The sequence below is a fragment of the Dendroctonus ponderosae genome, unplaced genomic scaffold (assembly GCF_020466585.1).
Source record: "Dendroctonus ponderosae isolate FM_Combo_2020 unplaced genomic scaffold, Dpon_F_20191213v2 Dpon_F_20191213_2, whole genome shotgun sequence".
Taxonomy (NCBI): domain Eukaryota; kingdom Metazoa; phylum Arthropoda; class Insecta; order Coleoptera; family Curculionidae; genus Dendroctonus; species Dendroctonus ponderosae.
In genome coordinates, this window is record NW_026018165.1 from 10,634,293 (window position 1) to 10,654,302 (window position 20,010).

Consider the following 20,010-nt stretch of genomic DNA (forward strand, 5'->3'; position numbering starts at 1 on the left):
GTACTTTCAAAACTTTATTATACACATAACATTGTACAAAAAGGGATTTTTGCAAAAGTCAGACAACTACTTAATTACAGCACATCATATGAAAAAATTACAGTCACCTTAATAATATGAGATTCTCTAACCACAAAATTAAATCACAAGTAGGCTATGAGTATATGTTTTCAGTGTTTTTTGATATGTTTAAATGTCTGCATCGGCAAAAGTCAGGACTAAACTGCTTTCCTCACTACACATTAAACACTAATTTTAATTCGAATTTACAATTATGATTTTAAGTGTGACAAAATGGCCTAAATTTGGATTTACAAAATGTTCCACAACTTACCTGAATTATTTCGTCTGTTACTTTATTAAATACATAAAACCGTGGTTGCAAATATGTTAAAAATTGCAATAATATGACGTAGCAGTGTAGTACTTCTTCTGCTCATAAACTTGGAAATTTAAATATATTGTTTATGAAATTATGTAAAATTTTAGACACATTATTGTGGGTAAATTTTTGGAAAATTTACGCACAATAAGCTTTATAAACTTTAAAARAATCGATTTCTTCAGTGTATTTTTTTGGAATTTTTTAWCTCTAACCCTGTATATAACTGGTATAAGCATTCTTACCAGATACTACACAAACTGTTCATTGTATTGATTAAGCATAGAAGAGTATGAATGTATACATACACATAATTCTATAGAAAGCCAAATAAGAATACGAACAAATAATTGTGACAGCTAAACATATTTATTCATGATTTTTTTATCGCTACAGCAATTTTTGAATATTTTTTCTTTCTTCACAAGCACATATGGTTTTGCACCACTTTTTCCACAGGCTGGGTATTTTGTTGCCCAATTACTAGTATTTTTCCACATTTTTTCTTGCATTGTCGATAACCAAAGTCCAAGCTTGAAACTCATTAGAAAATTGTGGCTTAAAGCACTTGTGTACCTTCGAGCTTAATCACCTTCATCTCCGCTTCCACTCTTACTATTAATCGACTCTATACTGAATCTCTGAGTTTGAGTCTCCGATGTAACCGTGCTGGAACCCAAAGCAGCTCCTGCGCTGGTTCCTGCTGAATTCGAGCCCAAATTATGCGTTAGGCTATGTCTTCTCAGATCGCAGTTTCGTCGAAAAACTTTACCACATGCTGAACAATTGTAGGGTTTTATGTCCGTGTGGGTAAGCAGATGAGTTTTCAAGTTTGATCGCTGATTGAATGATCGGGAACATACGGGACATTTGTGTGGAGATTTTTCCATGTGAAGGATCTTGTGCACTGCTAAAGTGCGGGATTGGCAAAAGCCTTTGCCACATTCTTGGCACTTGAAGGGTTTTTCTTTGGAGTGGATGTATCTGCAACAAAATAGGCAAAAATGTTATGCTTGCTTATGGTACAAACTAAGCTAGCTTATATTAGCAGATTTACAAGAATAGCGCTAAAGCATAATTTATTCAAGTTTCGAGTATTTGCGTGGTATAAAATTCAAAAAATATAATCTAGATCACTAGATATAGTTATATTTTATTATTAAGTGTAAGTATTTTTTCAGCTTATAGAACTTATTCCTAAATATTACCAACAAACGGAACGGAAACTGTAAAATTGGGCAATTCTTATATAACAACTTGCAATATAACTTTGCTATCTTTAAAATGTATATATCCCTAGATAAATACACAAATTTTAATAATTTATGTGCAGGAATTTCTAAAATTTAATCACCCTTTCAACTATTGGTGAATTGTTGCTTAATACCAAAATACTAAATTTATTTTATATTTTACTCGAATCCTTTAATTTTTTAATTAAAACTGCTATTTGAAAATACGAAAAAAATGAAGCGTATACACTTAGTGTAAACATGAAAGCTGTTGAATTTTAGTGGATACAGTTTTTTAAACGTATGATTGATAGGCACAAGGTCCAAATTGAAAAAAATTACGATTTATTTGAATAGGCTAAAATTGTTTTATATCTTTTCTTCAATAACATCTTATAACCCAGCAACTAAACTAGTAAATAGTTTATTTAGTTTGAAAAAAATGTTGCATAAACCCAATGTTGCATAAATGTTCCTTTAAAATAGGAGGATTATTCCTACATCTTCTAAAGGAGGTTGTCGGTGCTTTTCGTTTTTAAGTTTAGCGTGTATTGTGGCAAAACAGAAAAATAAAAAATTTCAGGTGCATTTGAGGTGCAAGTTAAAAAAGGGCATTTTAGGCAAAAAGGGAAACGTTTTAAAATCTTCTGACAAAAACTCTAACAAAAACTGAAAATGTTCTTGAACTTCTTTATGAACTACTCACAAATAAAATTCTATGATGTTTCACTATATTAGATTTTTTTACGCAAATGCTCCTCTCATTCAGGTTCTTAAAATAGCTAGCATTTCATAAAATAATCTTAAGGCTTAAATTTTGCAGAAGCATATTTATCAGAAGTAACTTGAATGCAATTACTCTTTTTGCTCCTGGAATGAAAGTGTAGTACCTACTAGTGGAAAAAGTAAAGCATTTGTAGAAAAAAATATTTTGTTCTTAAAATCAGTCAGTCTGTACAAAAATATTTTAAAACGAAAAGCTTACAAGCCTATATAAGGATAGTAAAGTTGATCACTTGATAACTTGTTTTAAAAAGTCCCATTCATTTAAATAATTATTGCGAAATGGATTAACCCGTAATATCGCGTCCAGGATTAATCAAATGTTAGAGCAATTTCAATTAACAGCGCCAATCAGTTCTACATTTCTTAAATGAACAAATTGTTACATTTTATTTTTCCCATTATTCAGCTCTAATAATTCAATTCACATTTTGCAACAAATTACAGTCAAAAAGTGAAATATCTGAATAATTGGCAATAAGATATAAATAAAACTGAGAAACTGAATTTCCTAGATACCTTTTTTTATGTAAACAGAAGTATAATATTGTAATAATAGAAATAATTATTACTTAACATCCCAAAAACGTTAAATAAGAGTTTGAAAATATATTTTCGGAAGTCATAAATTTTTCACTTAATGAACTTACGGACCAGTATAGACAGAAACTACGAAAATGTAATATTGAATGATTTCTGCTTGATGAAGATGAATTAAAAGCTATAGTAAACTAGACAAGAAATTCAAAATGTTGATTTCTAAATATATTGCAAACATATTAAGCACCGTTATCCAACCTTTCGGCATTCTCCTTCTTCAAATTAGAAAACGTAGCTCGTAAATAAACTTGGGTAACTCCTAATAAAACACGATATAAATTTTGAGATATTCATCAGCCGAACTCATTAACCGCTTAATGAAAATACCCAAACTGTTTTCAACTTGATTTTCCACATTGCTGTAAAATTAATTTAAAAATAAAATAACTGTGTAGACCTGGTGTGGCTGTGTTGAATCATATAATTTTGCGCACAGATTGCAGAACTAATTATGTTGCACCAAAATAATGCCCTGCATGTAAATGTCAAATGTTCTCACCAACACTCTGTATAAAGCGTTCCAACGATGAAACCTGTTTAAATTCAACTTTAACCTCTCGTATCGCCTTATCCTATAATTACCGATTTTATTTCTCACAATGGGCTATTCAAAAGTTACTTACGAGACTGAACATAACACAATGCAACAACGTTGGAGCGCTAATGACTCTATTAGTTAAAATTAACTACACCTTTAAACGATATTGGTAATGCGAAAAAAGACCGACTATTATTTTCTTTGTTTTCTGCATAGGTTAATACCTAAGCTGAAATAGGCATGTAAGGTTTACGGTTACACGATTGTGTATTTGCGAGTGCAAATGCCAAAACATGAAGATGCAATTTATTTCCAGATTAGAATGATTGCGCTTTAATAGCAATTGAATATTGTGCTAAGCAATTTTCTGAACCAGCAGTACAGGCAACTAGACAATCAAAGTGTTTTCTTCTAAAGTAGCACAAAGTACGAACTTAATAATCTTTAAAAGTAGAAAGCAGAATATTCGTTTCAATAACAATCGACCGAAAAGTGTTTTTGTGTGTTTTTGTTTTGTGTTTTGTGCTTTGTTTTTTTTAGTGTATATCAAAATATACAAAAATGGACAAGGAGTGTTGCAGATGAGAAACGTGTGACCACATCTTTTATAGAAGGTCGAAGAAAGCCCGAGAGCAAACCCCCATATTAAATATTTAAAAACTAAAAAACTCTTGGAGAATGTATTTCGTATACGATTAGGTATTATTATAATCTTCGAGTTGGTTTTTAGAACTGTTAAAACATTCTCACCCAACGTTATTTACTCAAAACATAACTCATATTCTAAGAGAAAAAACTGGTCGTTTTGTTTCCATAAAAGTGGATCGTTAATTAAGTGACTGCGCAGAAAGTGGCCTAACTTGGGTCTTTTTGCGCTTACCTTTTAAACGCGCACGCCTGATTTGACTAGCTCAATTCCTGTATTTAAAAATAGCGCATCTTTTTTGGAAATCGAGGAAGGACTAAAGACTTTTCCTACTTTTGCAGATTATCTGATTGATTGAAGGAGAATTTATTTTAGAGCGCCGAAAAACATATTTTACCTGCTAATCGAGAAGCCAGTGTAAAACGGAAATAGTTATAAAATGTTTGATTAGTGGGAATTGAATTGGCCTCAATCGAGATAATCAACAGTAAACGTATCTTATTTTTTATCTATTTTTATGACTGCACTTCCTGATATCAGACTGCAATGAAATGTACATTTTATTGCATTTGGAATAAGCTCTATTTTATTAAATGTATAATACATATTTTGGGAGAAACGAGCATTTCAAGTTAGAGTTGCACACAGTTTTTCAGAAAATTTTCTGGCAAAGATTAACCTGCATTTGGCAATGCACTGTTGAACATACTTATTTATTTTTTATAGCTGACTATGTAACTAACACAGTCAGGGTTTACATTTCCTTAAACTCACCTCTGCACGATACACATCAAATGTGTTTTAATTCTTAAAACTCTTTTGTAACAAATAAATATTTTCAATGCATGTCGTCTGTTTCCATAAATACCATTTTTGCAACTTTTTGTCGAGCGCTATTAAATTTCTAGGCATTTCAGATTATTTTATAATTTTATTTCAAATTTGTTTATTTCTACGTAACTTTTATGGCTTTTGACATAAATTTTACTAACTTTCAATGTAACATTTTTACTAGGTTGACAAGTTTTTTCTCGAAAGATGATAAAGAAGTTCCATTCTTTCATTCGTTATTATTTTGCAATAGCTCTGAAATTGGTATAATTATACAGGGTGTTTCTGGAAGAAAGGGGCATATTTTGGAAATTCATTCAGGAGGTCAAGATAAGTTTTCCTATTCGAAGTGTTCCTTATCGAAAAGTTTTTCAAAAGGTTTTTGCAACTTGTACTTCTACGCAGAATGACCAGGGAAGGCTAAATCCCGCACTCCATCATAATCTTTTAGTTTTGATTTTATTTAGTTCCCAACCGAAAGTAGTAAAAAATTTACCACACGTCTAAATGTATCAGTTACATATTGCAGTTATAAGTTGAACAGGATCAAGGAAATCGCTCAATCAATTTAGTCAATAAATTGACCAACATGGTCAATTGGTCAAACAATGGTTTTATACACATTCAACTATTGTTATCGCTTCATCTTATTGGCCATATTTCAGCCGAGAAAATAAAAATAAAACAACCCATAATCGAATAGTCAACTTCAATCCATTAAAACAGCTGTCGACAAAAACTATGGAAAAAATCACGACCTTCGTCAATTAATAAACGACAAGGTAGAAATGATGAACGATTGGGTTCTTAGGCAAACCTTTTTTTAAAAATAAACAGTGTGCACATTAAACCACAAATATAATGGTCAGTCAAAGACAAAACTTGAATAATAGATATTGGGGGACTGCAAAAAGGTCAAACGAATACATTTTGGCGCGAACACAGATACCTATTGACTGTATGATTAACATGATTTGTCCATTACCCCGCCGGCAAATACGTTTTCGAGTCGAAAAAGGTCAGGAAATGTACGTTCACAGGTGTGCTAAGGTCAGGTGCAAAAGCAAATAAAAATCGTTGGGTAGGTTGGGTTTTGAAATTGTAATCACGAAGCATTTTGCCGTGGGTCGATACCTGTCGTTCAGTATTTTTGTTTTCAGCAAAGAATGTTGATTTTTGTTGCTTGCAAGGACCTGTTTACCAAAAATGGGCACCTTCATTTTTTTCCATTATACAAACCGCCATATAAAATGATCAGCAGATTTAAATTACATAAACTATGTTGCAACAATGAGTAAAAGTCCGTTCAAAAGGTTTTATATGCGGCGTATGTCTGAGTATTTTCGTTTGTGCTTCAAATAAAATATAAAAAACGGCCTCTACTGATGAATGAAAAAACTAAAATTAAGGCCTTCAAATCAGAAATAAACGAATAGGTACAAACCATACTCCCCAGTCCATAGTAAATCTCCTAAATCCGTTTGTATGTCGAATAATGCCAAAAATGCACGTGTGTCCTTTTTAAATAAACCTTGTCCATTTGATTACTTTTGGAAAAAAATTAAAAAGCCAATTTTCGGAAGTTTTAGTTATCACTCTGTACTATCCAAAATGAGATATTTGGATCAACCCTGCAAGTTAGTATCGGAAAATAGTGAGCAAAATATCATTATCGTCGCAATTTTAATATTGTATCAAATTTCAAATTTAACAATAAAAATTATAATTCCGTTATTTCTGAAATGTCAAGCAAATTATCATAATTACGATTAGGATCAAAACTGTGAAACAACGTAATTAAAAGTGTTGATTCCTAACAGGCCCATGCTGCATAAGATTAACAATTAGTTTACATTAATTACATTTTTATCGTTACTGATGTTTAAGTAAAATGGTTTTGTTCTGAACACATGTAACGCATTGCATCTCCCTTTGTTATCAGTTACCTCCAATTTAATGTCTTTCTAAATCGCATCATCTTGACCCAAAAAATCTCGTATACCTACATAACCTGATGATTTCAATAAACGCAAAAATTTTACTTTTTCCTCAACGCGATTGGAAAACCACTATCAATTTGTATAATTAATTCAAGGGGTTTCTAAAATGTTCCTACTAAATAAATTATTTAGTGGGATTCTTCCCTTCATTGCCGAAAAACTGGCTAGGACCGATAAGCAAAAACATCGCTCACTTACTCGAAGAAAATCTTAATAAAATTAATTAGCAATAAATAAAAGAGGAAAAAACTATTGCCTAAAAAATATTCTTAGTGCTATGAATGAGAAGAAAAGAACATATTAGTTAATATTAAAAAAATTATTAGAAAATTTAAAGTTAGAAAATAAAAGGTGCTTATCTATTACAAACAGTACAGAAAGTTACCACTTCTTCTCTAAACAGTTGCCTAAAAGTCGATTAAAACAAATTGATAAAACTACGTTAATAACAAGTGCTTGAAAAAGAATTCTGTCCGCACACATACTATGTATCTTATTCCTTACTCTTCTTGATTCGAAAGTTTGTCTGGCATCCCTATTCAAATGCTCTTTATCTAATTTTTAAACAGTATTCCCGGTTTTCTCATTCATGGCGAGAATTAGATGGAGTATAAAATTTGCTCATTTTTATTTCCGCAGATTATACTTTTTTGCTTCAATAGTTAACATCTTCAGTCTCAATACATTTGATCTCCTAACGCAAGTTGACTTATTATTATATAGTTCATCAGTACATAGAATTTGATTCTTTATTAAGCGTCGTTCGTTTCCCCCAAAATCAGCGTGAGAAATTGATTTGGGATTATTCTAAACATGGTGTAGGATCAAAAACTGATTAAACATAAATCTGTAACATTTATATTCTGGACAGTACATAATCAACTGAAAATCACACTAATTTCGAAGATCAGCGACGGTCTACGTAAAAAACCCGATTTATGCTCCTTTGTAGAACTATTCAAGTAAAACGCTTTAGAAGCTGAAATTTTGGATACTGGCTACTTTTGTTTTATATCAATGGTGTTCTAACATGCATTAAACTTGGTTAGAGCTAAATCTATCTATTTTAGCTCGCTTACTTCGCTGTTAACTTTACGAGTAGCCAGCAAAGAGCTTCTTGTCGGCAACGTTAAACTAAAGATTGTTTGCTATTCTTCAACAGTATATTCCTTCAATTGGCAAATTAAATAAATGTTTCTAAAAGTGTATAAAGTCAAGACTCAATTTAATCGATTTCGTCAAAAGCATAAGATCAATGCTGACTTTGGCTAATAGACTTCAAAGACAATAATCACATATACATCAAGTACCAAAACAAAATTAGTGAAACCTTTAAAATAATTATGCTGCTTTTGAGACTAGCCACATAGGATGCGAATGAGACAATGAAACCCTTTCTTGCAACCGGGACATTTGCGAAATATTTTTGTTCAGAGATCTGGAATTAACTTTTTATTAATTATTTTCATATTTTAACATATTTCTTGTTTTTCGATGCCCTAGCCTCAACCCTTTATGTACCGTGTTAATTTTGTTAATGCAAAAAATACCAAATTAAGCAGAGAAATCTGTTAGAAGTACATATTACAAAATCCAGTAAAATCTAAATTAAATTAAAAAAATTGTCTTCTGATAGAAGCGGAAGTAAATGGTAGAAATTTAAAAATTCCTCTATTTACAAATGTTAAAAGTATCATGGCAAAGAAATTTCTGTTCGCCGCTGATCGTCTTTCGTTGGACACACCTTGTATACGAAATCTTTACATAATACTTTGTACTCAATTTGCACTATTCAAGTGATGAAAATAATTGCCTTACACACTACTTGACTCGTCACGTAATAAGGTCGTTACTCTCAATATTCATCTGCATTACAATTTCTATTGTTTGATGCCAGTTCTGTGCCAGGTGTTTGGTAGCCCGTGGAGGGTACTGAAGGAGTTGATGGAACAGACCATTTTAAACTGATGTAATTAGGAATAGACGTCCAGGTTATAAAATATCCCAGGAACTTGAAACATGGAACCGAAAGAATTTAGTTAAAGATGACACAATTACAAAAATGGTCAGCAGTAATGCGCCTTGGTGGTAAGGAGAAATCGAATATGCAGTTTATTAGGCGGATTATAATGAGTGTTCTTGCTTATACGTGAGCACATACGTAGTTTTCGTAACTAACAGGCACATGCCATCAAAATAGGATAAAACGAGTTGTTGAACTCTTGTTAAGGTGGAACTAACTGAAGTTATTCTGTTTTTCAATCAGGTGTTTTAGCCTATATTTTTAATRGCATTCTCGACCGACAAATATATAGAMGTTKTTTTACTAACACAGATAATTTGCAGTTAATGTCTAACATTGTCAAGTGGCAAGAAAACAGAYATRTTTTTTTGCGCAAAAACTATTAATGCTACAAGATWTTACAARGAGCGCAAAATTGTGAATAAATGATTAGTGCATCAACCAAAAAAAAAAAAATGATAGYTGATTTTATCAGCTAAATAAAAMGTTCTGGTAGTTTTTGTACCACKATACTCAAGAATTCACCACTTGTGGCYWMAACGGCTGAACTCAATTGTTTCATGAAAATATGAGTMTTTCATAAGAACARATTCACAGSGAGTTTCACCAAAATACATCGWACCATTCTCCMAATATTTCAAARAAMATTTTTTTTAAAGAACTTTGACCATCKATAGCAGAGGAGCCARACATKTTTTGTTAATAAAAGTTAGTTCAGATTRTCTTCTTTTGATCCAAAGAATATCGCAGTACCCTTTTGATSATRTGCTTACGGGAMACCCTSTATTTWCGAGTATAAAAGGMGTGTCCCAGCAAAGGCAATTCTTTAACAAGTCTCTATTTTGTWSCSRATTGCAGCAACARCTTTTACCGAATAGAAAATKTCTGTAWCKTTAACCAGAGTTTGTAATACTGCAATTGGAATGTTGGAYTATTYTTCTAATAACCAGACAATGAATAATTGAGGTGTTCGAATTGGCYTTTTAAGTATTAATTTGTTTCAATTATTTTTTMYCTCCTTTCTTTGAGAAAATKTATATCTAGATGTAAATATAAATTGAAAATTTCAATAACTAACTGCCAGACTGTTAGYGCAAGATTYAAAGCAAAGCAATTAAAATGAAACAGAATTGTTGATAYAAAAGGTATGTAAAGATTTTCAAGGAGAATGTTTTCTTTTATTCACACGTTTCTGTGTTTTTGYGCAGTATCCAAAATKATTTCTGTYACCTCTCGCACGGAATTATMCGAATTTTGAAATKAAATGAAAAYCATTGAGCTCAGTATTGATATTRTATATCTGCAACCAGGAAGGGCACATTCTCCATACCTAATTTTTACCTTAAAGCGATTTAATSTTGCAAATCCTTACTTATTATAAAAAWKTTSTAAACTAATTGAAAAAATATATTAAARACATRACACTGACCTGTGATCTCGCAAATGATCCTGTCTCCTAAAGGCCTTCCCGCAAATATCACAGCTGTAAGGTCTCTCGTCAGTATGTGTCCTTTCGTGAATCAACAAGTTGTAGCTTTTGGTGAATTGTCTATTGCAAAATTTGCATATAAATTGTTTCTTCGGTCTAACGGTACCTTTTTGCCTACTCAATGCCACACCATTTGCAAGTTGTGTTAGCGATGCCACCGTGCTGACAGTTCCAATTGCTGAAGTGGGCGAACCAGCGTTGGCTTTAGCATAAATGTTATTCATCACCAAAGATGGATAACCGTTGTCGACTGGGCTCGATGACAAAGAAAAATTATTTAATTCCTCTTCATGGTCTAGTAGAGCTAGATCTTCTTCGACTTCTTCGGATAGCTCAACATCTTCAGTTAGGCTGGTGTTGCTGGTTTCTTCCCCGGTTGTTTCTTCATGAATTTTTGCGGTGTTGGTTGCTATTTTTAAGATGTCGATTTTGGGAGGTGCAATATCGGGTTTCGCAGGTAAAGGAGTTGCTTGCCATTCAGTCTGAAAACGATATTACACAACTTTAACTAAAATTATTGTGGATTTGCGATGCGAAATTTCAAAGTTTGGTACAAATACACAGCTTTTAAATCAGCTTCAGTCAAAGCCCAGAGAGAGTAATTGTCTCAGATACTGAACTTAAACCCAGTTTCAAAGGTATAAAAAGATAAAAAATACAAAATATTTTGAAAGGGCGGAGTATTCCATTAATTTTTGCTTCAATTTAAAGAGACCATCATATAAAGAAAAGGTGTACAAATAATAGGAACATCGGAAACTTTGAGAATTTCAAAACACTTTCAATGTAACTGACACTCTGGTAAAACGAAAGCGATAGATTAAATGAAAAAAATTGTAAAACTTTGCTTACCGCATTGGTAGATACAGTCGAAAGCCTCTGTAATGTCAGATAGCTTTCCAAAGCTTGTAAATTCAACGCTGCAGCCGCTGCACTATTAGCGGGCAATAGAGCAGCTTGTTGAAGAGAGCTAATCATTGCATTCTGCAACGTTAATGCTACATTGTGAATCGATCGTTGCAACAGACTGTCTTGCATTAATGTGGAATTAGTTGCTGCATTTTTCAAACCATTTTCTGTTGCATTTACTTTCGATGCGTTTAATTGCTCTTGCTTGTCTTGGAGCATTTTTGTTTCCGTTGAGGTTTGCATTTTGTTGAATGGTGCGTAATCCAAATGAGCACAATCAGTTGTAATTAGATATGGTCCAGTTTGGAGGGTAAAGGTTGAGTTACAGATGAGCTCCCTGAAAAAGGTGAGAAATTGTATTAATTAATTTACCTACAGAACAAGTCAGCAAAAATGTGTGGTTTTAAACAAATGTATAGAATGTCCCAGAAATCGACCGACCACATCTGGTAATGCGTAAATTAAAAATTTTTAAGATACAGGCAAGTTTAAATTTTCAATTGATAAAAATCTGCTTCATAAACTTGTAGTTATAAAGTTGTAGTTCATGTAGTTATTTCAAGAACTACAGACGAGATTTTCCATATATGGGATGCGCGCTTAAAATGATTTGCCAGCAGCTGGTTACTTTTGAAAAATTATCGAACCGATTTTGCAAACATAATGAAAGCGCTGGAAAAAATGTTCCTCGGCCGACATTAGGACAAAATTTCCATCAGACAGCTAACTGAGAATATCACCCATAGAGCCAATAGCTCTGATAAAGAAAAGGTAAAGATTTTTTTTTACATTCTGAAGGCATACATTGAAAATCAGGAATATCCAGCTGAAAGACGTGGATGAGACTGGCCTATTGGGAGGTAAGAGCTTTAGCATCTGTTGAAACAGGTTCTTTAGTAAGGGTAATCTAGGTTTCTTTTGTTATAGAAACTAGCTTCTACGCTTGGAAACTATAGGGAAATTAATGGGCGTTTACTCTACTAACCTTAAAATGATTAGCGATGAAGCACTAGTTAAGTTGTGCAAAATTCGCTAAGCATTTTAGTCATTACTAAGTAGGTAGGCAAATGGCAATCAATTATGAGCACTTGCTTATAGAAAAACCTGCTTAATTACTAGCTGATACATTTCTGGATTAGTCGAGGAACTAAAGCGTTTTCTTGCAGGTCTATAGGCAGTGCCTGTAATAACTCAATAAATTGTGAGTGGTACCCATGAGGTGAGAGAAACAAATTCAGCCGCATTTTGTACCGATTACAGCGGACGATGATTGGTCATGTTTCTATCTACCTATTTTTTGTGTAAAGTAAAGCTCATATATTCACATAATGAACTTGATAAGCATTTGAGTTAGTAGAGACTCTTACTTAAACATTTACAAAGTTATATATATTTTGATAATAAAAATAATAAATATAAATATCAAATACGATAAAATGAAACCAAAGTCCACAGAGAATGCTATGATATATCAGTTAGTTATTGGAAAGTAATAATTCACTATTACACATATAATTAAAGTGTGGGTTAAACTATTAGTGGCCGACTCGATTATCTATTTTTTATTATTCAGCCATCGTGATTGTTAATATTTATTTTAATCGCACAGGCAAATAAGACACGTGCACTCAAGCAGTAAGAACTAGGAACTAAATATTGTAGAAATATGAAAATTCAGGTGTTTTTCAAAGCCAACGATGGCCTTGAAATAACTCCTATTGCTGCAAGATTTAAGTAAGAATTGTACTAATTTCTAGTATGTGTCATACTAAATCATACTAATAAGTTTATATATACTTATTACTCAGTAAACATCTTTTTGATGGCTAAAAAACTGCGTCTATTGTTGTCACTGTAAAACTGCAATCCGTCAATTGACTATTTGATTTATTTAATCAATAAATTTTCTAAATCATATCATAATGCCAATGTACTGTTGAAATTTGGTATTTAGCGGTTTTTGAATTTGGAATTTTACATGTGTATACATTTCGCTCTAACTTGTAGGGGGCGCCATCGACATCACTTTTTACAAGTAAACATTCAGCTTTTTTACGATGAAAAAATTGGCTGCTACTTTTTGCTTTCTGTTGGCCAAAATAAAATAAACGGGTCCAGTGGCTGCATATTTTACAAATAAGTCGCATTTGTTCTCCCTTTCTTTCTTTATTTCTCCATGTGTGGGTTCTTTTATAGAAACGCATCAAGATGTATTCAAAATTAAAAGGGAGAATTTATTTTCAGGTTTAAAAAAATCAACAGAATTCAAATTAAGCGTTTAAAAGATTTTATTTCTCTTGGTCGGTTTTTTATGGTTATCCTGATTGAAATAACGATTGGAGCATTAAAAAACGTTAAAATTTAAGGTTTCAAAATCTCCCTCACTCTCTCTAAAAGCTTGTATGCAACTTGAACTTGTATGGTTGAAAACTTTTGAAATTTAGTATGGGCGAAGTGCCATGTTTAAAGTTTTTTTTCTTCTAGTTTCAATCAATATATTTTAAATGAAAATAATATGTTTTTATTTAGTTTTTAAAATGCAGGCAATTTAAGCATTACATAAGCACTTATTTTTTCAAATATGAAAGTTTGGGCGTTTCGCATGAAGACTTTCAACTTGTGCACATAATTATTAAATCAAGTATCTATACTTAAAAATTCCGCTGTACAAAATAGCTAAAAATTGCCTACTAATTCCTCTCCGAAATATTTGGCTGTTGCGGAATTTTTGACTAACCCTGTATAATGCAGTTTTCTTATCATGTGATCCGGTTTTAATGTAAAACGTTTTTCAAAAATATGCAAAGTGTGCTTTGATGCAACGATGTAACTTTACTGTACTAAATCATTAATTGCAATAATGCTGCTTAGACACTGTTCAAATAAATGAGATAAAGGGTAAATATTAATAAAAAATTAATAAAATTAAGCAGTAAAGATGCATTTTACGGTCCAGCTATAGGTAGTAGTGATTATTTTGGACTCTCCGTAATAAGTAATTTACTAAATCTAAAGTTTTGACGCAACGATTAATTGATTCACGATCAAATATCAAGTTTGCTCCAACTCTTAAAAATAATATTTCAATGGTTTTAATAAAAAATGGTCACTGTTTAGTTCAGTTCCATCGTGCACCGATAAAAATGTTCAGATTGTTAAAAGATCGAATCTTCTCCGAATTAACCAATATCGTCTCTAAGATTACTAACACATTAACTACTTACTTGCTTGAACATCTGTATCACTGAATACATGTCAATGTCATCAACTGCCACATTTCCCGCCAAAAATAGCCCCCTCAATATTGAACACAACCGGATAACCCGGAAAAGTACTCGAAAATTCGCGTAAGATCGGCGTAAGCGCGCAACGTCACACACACGTACGCTCTTCGGTAAAACAGTAGAAAGTCGACTAAATGAAGAACCAGAGGAGGCTGGCAATGGGTTCTTCGTCTGTTTTTACTTCTGCGCCATCTAGAATTTAATACCACAAGTGAGAGCGAGAGTTACGGTACCACACCAGCGTAACAAAGACGCCACGCGAGTCGTGAAGATTGGCCGTTATGGTATTGTAGCCCTTCATGCTGAAGATAATGGCTGGGGGGAAAGAAGAAGGGCTGTTTAAGAGTTTAAGAGGTTCCTTTGAAGGTTTTTTGATACGGTTAAGTGATAATTGTCTGAAATGGGGTTGCTGTGTTCCCTTTGTGTTCCGGTGAAGAGATAGATTTTTCGATTATTTGTTTACATGGGCCAAGTGGACTGTACATAAGATGATGATACCTGCTAGCTATGCTCTAAAGAAATTCGGGTTTCTGAAAATTGTTAGATTTCTCAAATATTTATATTCTTAATTTATCTAAATTATATTTCTTTTGTGATTTAATTGTTGCCTTCAGTCAGTTTCGACAGCAGCATTTACTAACTAAATTGCATAACGCACTGAGACTGCAGTTTTCTTTTATTTCTTTCTTCATTTGCTGCAGGTAGAAGTGGTTGAAAAATGTCATATACATACATTTACGATTGCAACAGTCTATCAGTTTCAGTTAATTAAACAATTTTCTGTCGTCAATGCATATTTTCATGCTATTAATGGACTCCAAAATGATCAGTTTATGTTCCACTATGTAGTTGTAGCGATGCTAAAATTATTTAAATTGCTAATTACAAAGCAGTGATTAGGGTCGCACATTCCATCTTGATGAAATGTCATAAAACAAGCAAAATAAACACCACAACGGAATTTTCATTAAATGCTTCATAGTATTACAAATTCATTTCCGAATTCGATATGTTGATTACAACTTTTAACTTCGTTATACTGGGCAATAAGAATAATATAGCCATGTTGACTATCATAATAAAGACTGTATTAGTTAGGCTAAAGCTCCATGACTTAATGGTGCAATTTATTTGCGCTTTTGAAGAGCGAATATTTTCATCTGACTTAATGCTTGAATCATGCCGATGAGATATAAAGTTTCTCATTCTACCAATCTGTTTTGTTGATTATAGAAATACAACTTTTTCGTTTGTTTAAATCACTGTCTTAACACCGAAATTCTTAGAAATATGTGTTCAATGTTTTAAGTCACTTACACTTGTTAATAATGACATTAATTTTTGCTCTATTAACGCTTAAGTTAAATATTCCATAATTTGGACAGTAACTATTTTCTCTCACCCTGTACAATATGTTTGTAACATTTTTTTGGCTTATCTTATAACTGAAATGTTGTTCTAAATTAAATTCTATGATTCTATGATTAAATTTGTTCGAATCGGATTATCAGTCAAGAGTTAAGAACGATTTAAGATTTGCGTTAAATCTATGGTGCAGTGAAGTTGAGTAGGTCAAAGTCTTAATAGATAAACATTCAGTAATTAACAAAGTATGGCAAAAACTATTTTTTTTAAGTCTAAACCAATATATGTCCCACAGATGCAGGTTACTATCGGCATATTGAAGATTAAATTAACAAACGTATGAAAACAACATACCAAGCTAAAACGAGGGGGTTTATTAATACAAAATATTAACAATGTTATTATTATTAGACTGGACTTCAGTTTAATAACACACAGAAATAACTCAAAATTAATCGGCTTTGAAGATGGCTTGAGTATAACCAAAACTGTTACTCAAGTAAAACAGTGTGTCCTTTTCTATTGTTATTTATCGATCGATGGGCCCAAGCACTTAAACCGACAGAGTATAGGCTTATTTATTTGTAATGGTAACCAAAAGAACGGCCAAAGAAAATTTTGGAACTGTCTGTTTTAAGAATGTAACTGAATTCATATTTTTCGGAGACCCTGTAGATTTTGGTATTTTACAAATGAGTTTCAAGTGCTATAGTGAGTTAATTTAAAAAAATATAAGATTAATAAACAGTACACTATGTAGTTACATCGTTAAATTTTGGAAATGCTAAATCTTGAGCATCGAATTGATGACGATGATCCTTGAACACATTCTTTTTGATGCTCTGTTTTGTTACACTCACTGATGTTTGAAAAAATAGATTTTAAAGCCTTATTTGGGTAGCGGCAAAATTTCAAAGTATGGTTTGTTTTTGTACTGAAAGATTACTCCAGTTTATGTAAAATAAACGCAATAATGGTGTGGACGATATTCCGAAGCAAATATGTGTGTTTCGATTTTTTTCCTGGCTAATCTTTTCATAACGCTCTGTCTGTTGCATATTAAATGGGTGTGAAATTATTTTAAGTCATATTTCACTAAAAGAGAAGTCTAAAGTGTGATTTGAAGGCAATCTAATTGTGAACAAAAAACTACTCATATATGTTGGCACAGGAAGTGTGGGCAAATATTGACTTCCCGTTTCAAGTTAAACCGACATATACACGTTTTCTTCAAAAAAGCTGTTTGCTCTTAAAATATTTGTAGTGCTTAATCGTAATTTTAATATTTGAGACCTAGCGAAGAGAATTAAACTGTCTTGAAAGCAGAACGCCTTATTTATGACTCAGGTTTGATGATAAACCCTATAAAAATGTTGTGTATTTGATTTTCAAATGCCTCGATCCTTCAAACTGTTTTCCCAGAAGACATATCGAATCGGAAATATGAATAAATACATCAACCACAATTATTTCAAATGATAAATTGTAATTTGCTCTGTCCGSAACTAATCGAAGTTTAAGATCRTCGGCCAAATATGTCRAAAGTTTTTTTAACTACATGAGTAATATCAAAGTTCCTACTTTAGTTTGATTCGGAAAATATAATTTTCAATTTGTTGTTTCCTTAAATATTCAAYTTAATGTCAATTAAAATGCTACCTCGATCGTTTGCCCCTTTCACTGTTGCTCGTGTTTATCTATGTTACAAAATCAAATTAGGACCTAAAACCATTTGCGCATACTGATAAGAGTCAAAATTCACATTGGAAAATCGTTTTTCTCCACAAAGGGGAATCACGTTTGGGAATTGCTGACCGCTGTTAAGGAATTTACAGTTTTACAAAATCGCAATGGAAGAAAACTTTAGAAATAACTAGTTTTTTCTCAATGACAAATATACACAAATTCAGGAAAAACGCACATATTAAGGCATTGAAATCAAAATAAAGCGGTTAACAAAATATTAGGACCACTACCATCAATTAATATCTACATTGTAAACTGAAAATGTCTGTATAAAGATACAAATATTTTGTTCTTTATACAGTCATTTTCTGTTCTGTTCATCTAGGGAAACCATAATAGTTCAAAATTTATTAACAAACTGTTTCCCATTCAGATTTTTCTGTTCCATGTATATGATATGTAGTACCCAGAGAAAATTTAAAAAAGACAGGCACAATTGTAATTACAAACCATATTGTAGCCGACAACAACCAACAACCGATTAGCAGGAAGTTGAGACAAAACAGAAACGAAAGACTCACTAAATTTGGTCTGGGTAACACTGTGTTGAGTTGCGCTTTTGAGTTGATGCCCCTCTGTGAGTTCGCGAGATATAATTAATTGCGCCACACTGCTCCGGACCTCGAATGGCGCTTGTGGCAGAATAATTCCTGAAATCAGAACTTTTAAAGGACATTTTCAGTTAGCAGAAATTACGTTCGTTTCTATCATCGCTCGGAAATTGAGCAACAGTTGCGTAAAAGCTTTCATTTTCCAAGCAACATTTAAGAAGCGCGTAAAATTCAGGATTTCATGTGATTTGAACGAATGTTTGAAGAAATTTTGACGATATTTAGAGCGCAGTTTTCTTTACTAAACGTTCAACTTGTGATTGTAGATTATTTTTCGTTTCTCACAAATTTATTTTCGAAAAACGCGATACAAAATATGCACCTCAACAACTTTTTCAAATCATAAACAACATTTTCTTAACGATGAGTGAAATTCGAAATTTTGACCTTTCGAGCGCAAGTAATTTATTAAAGGGCGAATTAAAGCTTTGGGAGGCCCGGGACTCGAATTTCAACACCGAACAGAAAAACAGGTCACTACATTCTTTGTTAGTAACGTTTTACCAAATGGGTGAGTTGCCCACTCCTAAAGTAAGCAAAGGCATCATTATAACTTGAACAGATACTCAAAGCAAACGGTACTATTTTCGTTGGTATAGCAAATATTTCCGAACCTTTTGTAACCAACCAGCACGCCAAAACCATACTAAAAAAGCAATTTATTTTAAAGCGTTTATTAGCAACTAAACAGTTAAATACAGGAATAGTTTCTAAAATAAATCGTGGACCGCAAATGTAACAAAATCTCGAATATTTCTAATATTAACTAATATATCACAAAGCAAGTAATACCTGACAACAAAATATAAAATAATATTCCTGAATAGTTTCTCTCTATATATTTTTTGCATTTTTCTTATTTTTGCTTGTTGTTTTTGTTATAATAGGACATAGTCCTGTTTAGTCCATTTAGCCTCCTTCGGGACTCCTGTGATTCTGAGCTCCATCTTTCATACCAACTTTTGGTCGTTCTACAAGTCTTCGCAAATTTCGTTTTTGCGACTTGCCCATTTTTAGAGAGCCCCCTCTGAGAACTATTAATTTAAAATAAAAAATTAAGACAAAACTTTCCAAAACTACAAAATTTATATCGTCATCCTATTGAGCTTGGAATTGATACGGTTCCTAATTTATAAAGTATCAAAGATCAAATAATGCAGAAATAATGGAAACTTGGTCAAAAAATACAAGATCTGCAACATTCAACGTATTGTAGATATAAATTATAGAATTATTAGAAAATAAAAATAAGACACTATACCAGAAATATAAAACATTACCTGAAAATGGTCAAATTTAAACAGATCTTCAGAAACAGACATCTCTCAACATATATCAGTTCCAACAGCATACAAGACAATGCATTTTAGGAACCTTAACTTCAAGCAAGCATGCAACTTGATTAATTAAGACACTTATAAATATTAAAGAAAATAATACAGAATCTCAATCTCTGGAAGGTAATATATATCTATATTGAGGCTTAAGATCAATGATAAACATTTTTACTGCTAAGATGATTGAGGTACAAAAGCACACTAATGTGAACACACGAATAGACCATGTAAGTA

The 20,010-nt window shown here is 32.3% G+C and overlaps 1 protein-coding gene across 4 annotated transcripts; it reads right to left on the reverse strand.

Annotated features, from left to right (window-relative positions):
• LOC109536820 (protein sister of odd and bowel) lies at positions 1–14,881 on the reverse strand. 4 transcript variants are annotated; one of them, XM_019903224.2, is made up of 4 exons: positions 14,658–14,881; positions 11,377–11,770; positions 10,465–11,006; positions 1–1,366 (listed from the first exon to the last, which is right to left on the reverse strand). In XM_019903224.2, the coding sequence occupies exons 2-4, from the start codon at positions 11,674–11,676 to the stop codon at positions 967–969; spliced, it is 1,242 nt and encodes a 413-aa protein (XP_019758783.2). In that variant the 5' UTR covers positions 11,677–11,770; positions 14,658–14,881; the 3' UTR covers positions 1–966. The 4 variants fall into 4 exon arrangements, with proteins under 4 accessions (XP_019758783.2, XP_048519907.1, XP_048519908.1 ...); XM_048663950.1 differs by lacking the exon at positions 14,658–14,881 and adding an exon at positions 12,941–13,074; XM_048663951.1 differs by lacking the exon at positions 14,658–14,881 and adding an exon at positions 12,724–12,788.
• Positions 14,882–20,010: the final 5,129 nt, after the last annotated feature.

Excerpts from the sequence above, each read along its gene's own strand:
- LOC109536820 (XM_019903224.2), bottom strand. The coding sequence starts at position 11,676 with ATGCAAACCTCAACGGAAACAAAAATGCTCCAAGACAAGCAAGAGCAA. Across the intron at positions 11,007-11,376 it reads CGACTGTATCTACCAATGCG|ACTGAATGGCAAGCAACTCC; the intron begins GTAAGCAAAGTT and ends TATCGTTTTCAG.